This window comes from Microtus ochrogaster, chromosome 7 (genome assembly GCF_000317375.1).
Source record: "Microtus ochrogaster isolate Prairie Vole_2 chromosome 7, MicOch1.0, whole genome shotgun sequence".
Classification (NCBI taxonomy): domain Eukaryota; kingdom Metazoa; phylum Chordata; class Mammalia; order Rodentia; family Cricetidae; genus Microtus; species Microtus ochrogaster.
Window position 1 is genome coordinate 23365048 of NC_022014.1, and position 9237 is coordinate 23374284.

The window sequence follows — 9237 nt, forward strand, 5'->3', positions numbered from 1 at the left end:
AATATTGTATACATAATAAATAAATAAATATTTTAAAAAAAAATGTGGCAGATGGGTCTCTGCAGATGTTGGGGAGCCACACTAGACAATTGACACACACACGGTGGATGGTACCTCTGGCCTCCATACATAAGAAGAATAAACAATTTATAGGACCTAGTAAGATGGCCCAGATTAAGATGACATATTGTTGTGCAAGCCTGACGATGGGATAATCCTCAGAACCCAAGTAAAGGTGGAGAGAGCTAGGTGTGGTGGCACACACAGGCAGGTTGATCTGAGATCAAGGCCAGCCTGGTCTACAGAGAAACCAGAAACACACCGCACCCACCCCCCAGAAGTTGGAAAGAAACTCCACAAAATTATCTTCAGACTTCCATGTGTATGTACTCCATGCACATGCATGCGCACACACACAAAAATGAAGTTTAAGTAAATTGAATTTAAATCTGTATAAATTATATTTCATTGATTTAAGGGGCGGAGGGAAGAGCAGGGTTTTACTATGTAATCCTCACTGGCCTGGAATTCACTAGCAGACCAAGATGGCCTCCAAATCAAAGATCTGCCCACCTTTGCCTCTTGAGTGCCAGGATTAAAGGCAAGTGGCTACATTACTTTTATTGATGTTGGTTTATCATGATAAAGAGCTACAGCAGAATTGTAAAATACAAACTTGGCAAACTTTGCAACTTATTGTATGTAATGATGTAGCTCAGGTAGGCCTTGAATTTATTACATATAGGAAAGTTCTCTACCAACTAAAGATCTTAAAAGGCATTTTAAAGATTGGCAAGATGACTCAGTGGGTATGAGTTCAACAGGTAGGGGTTGGAGAGACGGCTCAGTGGTTAAGAGCCATCTGCTCTTCCAGAGGTCCTGAGTTCAACTCCCAGCAACCACATGGTCTCATCTGTAATGAGATCTGGCACCCTCTTCTGGCCTGCAGGCACACATGCAGACAGAACATTGTATATATAATAAATCTTGTTAAAGCATTTAACCCCATTCTAAATACCAATATCCACATGAAAGCTGGGCACAGCTGCAATTGCTACAATATGGGAGCTCAATGGTCAGCCAGGCTAACCACAACGGTGTGCTTTGGATTCAATGAGACCTTGTCTCAAACAGTAAGGTAGAAAGGGATTTAAGACATCCCACATCATGCTATGCCTCCACATGTGCCTAAGTACCAACACTAACATGGGTGCACATAGTCCCACAGACACACATAACTAGTATATATGACTTTTTTTTTGTATTTTTTGTTTGAGACCAGGTTTCTCTGTATAGCCCTGACTGTCCTAGCTAGACTTGCTCTGGAGACCAAGCTGCCCTTGAAATTAGAGATCCACCACTCTGGTGGCTCTAACAAGATGGTAGGAAAAGTGTAGGAAGTTCCTATCATGTATCTCATCACAACACTTGTCTTAGTCATACATAAATACTTGATTACTTAGTGAGCTTTTAAAAGCCAAACTAACCGAGTTCTCATATTAGCACCACAAGCTAGTCAAAAATCAAACTCAACTTTGCCAGAGAAAGGAAATGGGTAACATTCATAACCCATGCATCTCCAAGGTCAATACAAAGCATGTCAACCAACCAGAAACTGTAGTTAGAAGTAAGCTATTAAATATAAGCTTCTATCTGAGTAACACACTTAACATGACTGTGATTAAAACAGAAAAACTAGACGGGTGGTGGTGCTCTCTTAATCCTAGCAACCAAGAGGCAGAGGCAGGGGATCTCTGTGAGTTGGAGGACAGCTGGTCTACAAAGCGAGTTCCAATAGCCAGGATTACACAGAGGAACCTTGTATAGAAAAACCAAACAAACAAAATCAAAATTACAGATAAACTCTGAGATGGGAGATAATTCAGTGGTTGGGGGAGTGCTTATTGCTCTTGGAGAAGATTCTATTCCCATTATTAATTTAGCACTGGATATGCATGAGAAGTTTACACATGCATGCTAACAAAACACTTCTCATTAAAAAAAAAAAAAAAAGCAATCTTAGGGTTGGAAAAATGACCACTCACTGCTCTTCCAGAGGTCCCAAGTTTAGTTCCCAGCACCCCCATGATTGCTCACACCTGACTGACCACTTCTGGCCACTGAAGGCACCAGGCACACATGTGCAGCAAAACACCCATACACATAAAACAACTGTTTAATAATAAATAAATCTTATTTTACCTAACACTTTTGTGTCCAATCCCCTACAATAACTTTATAAAATTGCCTCATAATATTCAGTAGTTTTCTCATCAACCCCAGATAAAACTGATCTTTGTCTAGACACTGATGGCCCAGGCCTTTAATCCCAGCACTTGGGAGGCAGAGGCAGGCAGATCTCTATGAGTTTGAGGCCAGCCTGGTCTACATAGCTAGTCCTAGGACATCCATAGCTACACAAAAGAAACCCTGTCTCAAAAAATTACAATACCAAACAAAAAAATCTTTAGAGAATGAAGTATAGCTAAGTGTTAGAACATGTGTTTAATTAACATGCATAAGGGTCTGGAGTCTACCTACACGCATAGGCACACACACCTTATCAACAAATGAAACTTCAACTATTATATTTGAAGTTAAAATTTACACATGCATTCCCCCAAACAGCAATTACTTCCCCCAAAATAGTAACTTTGCAAATGAAAACCCAGTACCAGACAATACCAGAACTCTTAAGAATGGACCTAGGGACAGATCATTTTATTTCTCGTAGAACCCTAGAGAAAAGTAGTTGCTTTTTAGTGAAAAAGATTTTTATGCGGAGACTATGGTATGGCCAGAGGTGAAGTATGTAGCTGGCTCACATAGACCTGAGGTTTGAAGAAAAACCCATGCAGGGCTGTTTCATTAATACCTACTAATGCCACAGAGTTTTATAAACCCCTACCGCCCACTCTCAACTGAATTGCAAGAAGATAAAAGGAAATGATGGGGGCTAGATGTCTCAGTGGCTAAGAGAACTAACTAACTACCTGCTCTTCCAAAGGACCCAGGTTCAATTCCCAGCACCCACATGGAGGCTTTACAAACATGTTACTCTTATTCTAGGGGATTCATCATTGCCTCTGGCCTCTGACATTCATGTGGTAACAGACATGTAGGCAAAACATTCAAACACATATTAAACAATATAGGTTTAAAAAATAGAAAGGAAATGGTTTCCAGTCATTTCTTTCTTCCTTATACTGATTATAGCATACTAACAAGTCATTTTTAGAGACAAAACTTTTACAATTTTGAATATTGGCATAATATTTCTACACATGTATGAAATTGTCAAATCGGCCCTTTACTTATCAAGGGTCAAAATGGCACTTGGGCATCATTCCCTATAGAAGGAATAAACCTTAATTACTGCAGACAGGCTATGAGAACCAAAAGAGTTCTTAGAAGAGGCAACCACCCAAAGAGAAACATCTGGGCTTGCTCACCATCGCCCTGCATGTCTGAGGTCCAAAGCGTCAGGTTATCACGTAGCAGCTGCATGATAAGCGTAGAGTCCTTATAGCTTTCTTCACTCAGCGTGTCCAGTTCTGCAATAGCGTCATCAAAAGCTGCTTTTGCCAACCTGAAATGAATATACCGCCCGTCAGTACTCAATTAACAATAAAGATAGCAACAACGGGCTATTCTCAGTTACTCTAGCAGTCCCACTAATTATAAAGGCAACACAGACAAATGCTGAAAGATAACTTCGAATAAAAATATGAAAGACTTGGTATTTTTGTTCGGCTTACTTTTAACTTAAATAAAAAACTTTAAAAAAAAATGTGTACCTAGAATTTGGTATGAATGTAACTGAAGGTCAGATGACAAACCTGTCACAGCTGCCTCTCTCCCTCCATCACATAGATCCCAAGGACCAAACTCAGGCTAATCACGCTTGATAACAAGCATCTCTACCTTCACAAGCATCTCAAGAGATGTTCGTGCTGCTTTTGAATGTCTTCCTATACAAACCAAGTCTAGTCTTGGAAATCTCAATCCTAGTCAAGAGTGTTAACAAACAATGGAGGCAAGATCTAGTCCCATGCCACCTGGGGTGACACAGTAAGACTACAGTTTAAAGCAATTATAAAAATGGCCTCAGCCTTTTAGGCAGTATGATTACAAGCCTACACCACCTTACCCAACTAAGGAATTAATTCTTTAAAAAAAAAAATGGGGGGGGCGCTAGAGGGATGACTCAGAGGTTGAGAGCACCGACTGCTCTTCCAGAGGTCCTGAGTTTGATTCCCAGCAACCACATGGTGGCTCACAACCATCTGTAATGAGATCTGGTGCCCTCTTCTGGTGTGCATGCGTACATGCAGACAGAATACCAGATACATAACAAATAAATAAATCTTTAAAAAAAAAAAAAAAAAGATACCTTTCCTGCCCACAAGGAGTTGCTTTTTGTTTGTTTCTTACTCGTTCTATAGACCAGGCTGGCCTCAAACTCACAGGAGATACACCTGCCTCTGCCTCCCCAGTGCTGGGATTAAAGGTCATCACCACCCAGCCAAGATTTACGTTTTTTTTTTAAAGTTTTATTTTATGTATATGAGTGCTCTACTGACTTTAGGCCAGAAGAGGGCATGAGATGGTTGTGAGTCACCATGTGGTTGCTGGGAACTGAACTCAGGACCTCAGGAAGAGCAACCAATGCTCTAAACCGCTGAGCCACCTCTCTAGCTGCAAGATTTATTATTTTTGACTATATGTAGTTGTATTTAAATGTTCAAGAGTACAGGTAACAGATGAGGCTTGAAGACATCAGATAGATCCCCTGGAGCAGGGGTCATAAGCACTTGTGATCTCTTCATGTGGGTACTGGAAACAAACTCAGGTACCCTAGAAATACATAGGGAGCCATCCCTCTAGCCCCAAGGCACTATTAATACAACTGTTTTTTTTCCTTGGGCAGGGGGTTGAGACAGGGTTTTTCTGTGGCTTTGGAGCCTGTCCTGGAACTAGCCCTTGTAGACCAGGCTGGCCTTGAACTCATAGAAATCCACCTGCCCCTGCATCCAGAGTGCTGAGATTAAGGGTGTGCGGCTTCTTGATACAGTATGAACTATTACAAACAGACTAGACTGTGAAAATAATCCATGGAGTCCACCCTAAAACTCCACCAAAATACATGTGTGATAAAGATATTTTCCTGCCAGGCAATGGGAGTACACACCTTTAATCCCAGAGGCAGTAGGATCTCTTTTGAGTTTGAGGCCAGCTTGGTCTGTACAGAGCGAGTTCCAAGGACAGCCAGGGTACACAGAGAAACCCTACCTGAAAAACTCAAAAAGGTTCAAATATCTTTGAATAAGACAAATGTAGTATATACCTACAATGAATACAATTAAGAATACCACACCCCAACCCAAAGGAAAAGAAGATTGTTTTGTTCAGTGTCTCAAGTAACCCTGGCTGGCTTTGGATGTCTAGCTGTCCGGCTTCCTCTTCTAGAGTGCTGGAATCACAGGGATGCATCTCCACATCCTGCTTTTGAAAGAGGGGCAAAGAGACAGGATTTCACACTATAACCCAGGCTGGCTTCAACTTGCACTCATCCTCCTGCCTCAGTCTTCTTATAGGCATAAGTCACTGCCTCTGGATAAAAGTTCTATCTGTAGGCATTGTTACCAAGAAATTAATACAGCAAACAAAAAAGGATAGAAATAATTCTACTTATATAAGATGCCAAGAACAAGCAAACTCAGGTTAGAAGAGACTGGGGAATGGAGTTACTACTTTAAACTTAGTTTGGGTGAAGTGATAAAAATCTTTTGAAATGGTTAGTACTGATGGTTATAAAAAAATTGTGAGCATATTAAATTCTACTCAATTATATACATGAAAATGGTTACATTGAATTCTTTGAAGTATACATGTTTACCAGTACAATACTTTATTTGCATCCATGATTTCAAAACTAGAAACAAATTGATATAAAAATCGGAGAAAAGGAGGCTGGAGAGATGGCTCAGTGGCTAAGTGTATTTACTGCCTTCCAGAGGATCCAAGTTCAATTTTCAGTACCCACAATTGTGCCCATCATAGTAGAAAGAGAATTAATTCCAAGTTGTCCTCTGACCTTCATCTGCCATGTTATAGACACATGTATATGCATACACACCAAAAAGTGCAGAAATTTTAGTGTGACAGTTTCACAAATACCAATGATATTATAATTGTTAAAATTATAATTTAAAAAATATTCATGTGCCGGGCGGTGGTGGCGCACGCCTGTAATCCCAGCACTTGGGAGGCAGAGACAGGCGGATCTCTGTGAGTTCGAGGCCAGCCTGGTCTACCAAGGGAGTTCCAGGACAGGCTCCAAAGCTACAGAGAAACCCTGTCTCGAAAAACAAAAAAACAAACAAAAAAACAAACAAACAAACAAAAAAAATCATGTAAGGAGGTGGTGGCACATGCCTTTAATCCCAGCACTCGGGAGGCAGACGCAGGTGGACCTCTTTGAGTCCTAGGACAGCCTGGTTTACACATAACAAGTTCCAGGACAGCAAAGGCTATATATAGAAAAACTCTTATCTCGAAAACCAAAAGCAAAAAATAGCAAAAAGTTCACCAAGAATATTAAAAGCATTCCCAGGGAAGGGAGGTGGTAAATGTCTATAATCCCTAACAATTGGAAGAATGACACATGAGAACTGAATGTTCAAAGCGAGGCTAAGCCAGATACCTGGTACCAAGACCCCGTTATAAGACTGAACGAATGCTAATACATAAAAATTAAGCCAACAGACTCCTGTGACAGCCTAAACAGAAGGTAGCTCCTCTGGAACCTTTGCACTTCACACTGGGAACTTGCCTCCTCCATTACTTACCTGCAGGCACGGTCAGGGGAATTAAGAATTTCATAGTAGAATACGGAAAAGTTGAGAGCAAGACCTAAACGAATGGGGTGCGTTGGAGGAAGTTCTGTCATGGCAATGTCACTAGCAGCTTTGTAAGCCACGAGGCTGTTTTCTGCGGCCTCCTTCCTGTCATTTCCTGTGGCAAACTCAGCCAGATACCTGTGGTAGTCCCCTTTCCTACAACACAACAGCAAATAAAATCCCAATTAGAAATTTCTTAGAGAATGACAATTTTCTCTACCACATTGTACACAACAAAATACAGTTTAATGATTAACATATATTTTTAGAAACTTTAAAAACAATGTCAGAATCCATCAGATTGGCTCATCTCTTCTTTCCTTAATAAGGATTTCATATTTAAAATTATTGAGAAACTTTCACAGAAGACAACTAAAGCAAAAATCACCTAACTAGTATAAGAATGTTTCCAAAGAACCACACACTCATTAATCACAATACACATTTGCTGCTGTCACTGCAGTGCCAGGACACCCGAAGCCCTGAGCACAATGTGCCCCTACTATTCCTGAGCTATGCCCTTGTAATTTCTCCACAGATAGTTAAGATTACACTGTGAACTTCGCAGCTTTAGCTAAAGAGGAATGAAACCACAAAAGCAAAAACCCCAGGCAAGGTGTGGTGACATATAATCTTAGGAAGCTGCTAGAAAAAAAGATTATTTGGGCCAGGCAGTAGTGGCACAGGCCTTTAATCCCAGCCAGGAGGATCTGTGTGAGTTCAAGGTCAGCAAGGTCTACAGAGTGAGTTCTACCCTTTGCCCAAAAAGAAAGAGAAAAAGAGAGAGGGAGGAAGAGAGAGAGAAGAGAGAGGAAGAAAGGAAGAAGGAAGGAAGGAAGGAAGGAAGGAAGGAAGGAAGGAAGGAAGGAAGGAAGGAAGGAAGGATGGATTACTCTAAAACTGAGGCCAACCTGATGACTGAGTTCCAGACCAGCCAGGGCTGCCCAGACAGACCTTGTTCTCAGAATAAGCTTGGAATGGTGGCACACACCTTAACCCCAGGAGGCGGATGTAGGGAGATCTCTGAATTCTAGGCTAAGTCTACCATCTTGACTTCCAGGCCAGTCAAGCATATAAACAATGGGGTGAGAGTGACAACGACGACCAAAAGTTAGGTATTTTGTACAATAGTCTGGCAATCTCAAATGCAACAATATATTAATTCTTCATCACTATAGTATTTGTAACTAATTAAACTTTAGGTTTTGGTAACTAACCCTCCAATATTCAACTATTTTAAGTCAAAGCTGAAAATCCACATTTAAAAAGTTATGATTCTAAGGCTAACTTTAAATCTCACATTTTTCCCTTCTAGTATAGAACCTACATTTTATAATAGAAAACCTTGGACTCGCCAGTGTTAGCTGCTGGAATGAGGTGTTTGTCCAGTACATCCAGAATGTCACAACAGATTAATTTGAGCTCAGTTTCAACCTAAGGAGGGAAAACATCAGATTAAGTTTGGCAATTCCAAAATCTTGTTACACAAAGTTTAATCTGAAGAGCCCAGTCTTAAACAGAACATCTTATCTGTTTCCAAACTCTTTCCCCAAACCTTAAGTTGGCAGAAAACTACTCAGAGTATAGAAAGTCTCTTGCTCTTTAAACCATACACATACAACCCAGTTCCCCTAAAGAATCACCAGTGAGTAATCCACATTCTTTCTAAATGTTAGACACTTACATGAATTAATTTCCATTATAAGGTACCAACTATAAAGGTTACTCTTGGTTGTTTACTTAACTACACTTGGAAGCAACTAAAACCAAAGCAGTTGGGCAGGCCTGGGAGGGATTTTTCTTGGTATGATAATTTGAGTTGGGAGACCCACCCTAAATTCAGATCATGTGAGGGGGCAGCTCACATAAAAGGACAAGGAAGAAGGAAGTGCTTTCTCAGTTCACTCTCATTGGCAAGTTCATCTATCCTGAGCCATTCCCTCTCTAGTGCTAGCACCTACACTAGGAAATTCCGAAAGGGACTGAAAACTAGCGGTTCTAGGACCTCCCAGAGGCTCAAGCACCAGTTTGGGAATGCTAAGACATCCAGTCTTGTGGACTCAATGACTTCTGAACCCTTGGCCATTCTGTCAGGAGACAATATCAGACTACTCAGGTCATAGCCTGCAAATAGCTCTAAGAAGTCATAAATGTTGTATATATACGCATTTATTTATTTGAAAGATATAGCATTTGCCCAAAGGCCATCAACTTAAAAGAACTTTAAAAAACAATGGGAGAGGGGGCTGGAGAGATGGCTCAGAGGTTAAGAGCATTGCCTGCTCTTCCAAAGGTCCTGAGTTCAATTCCCAGCAACCACATGGTGGCTCACAAC

The 9237-nt window shown here is 40.8% G+C and overlaps 1 protein-coding gene across 2 annotated transcripts in view; it reads right to left on the reverse strand.

The window, feature by feature from the left end:
- Ywhae (tyrosine 3-monooxygenase/tryptophan 5-monooxygenase activation protein epsilon) overlaps positions 1-9237 on the reverse strand; it is a 37278-nt gene that overhangs the window by 4168 nt on the left and 23873 nt on the right. For both annotated transcript variants that reach the window (XM_005349534.2, XM_026780248.1), the window contains exons 3-5: positions 8230-8336; positions 6852-7058; positions 3453-3589 (exon numbers count right to left, since the gene is read on the reverse strand). In XM_005349534.2, coding sequence (XP_005349591.1) covers positions 3453-3589; positions 6852-7058; positions 8230-8336 — 451 coding nt within the window. The remainder of the gene's footprint in view (positions 1-3452; positions 3590-6851; positions 7059-8229; positions 8337-9237) is intronic.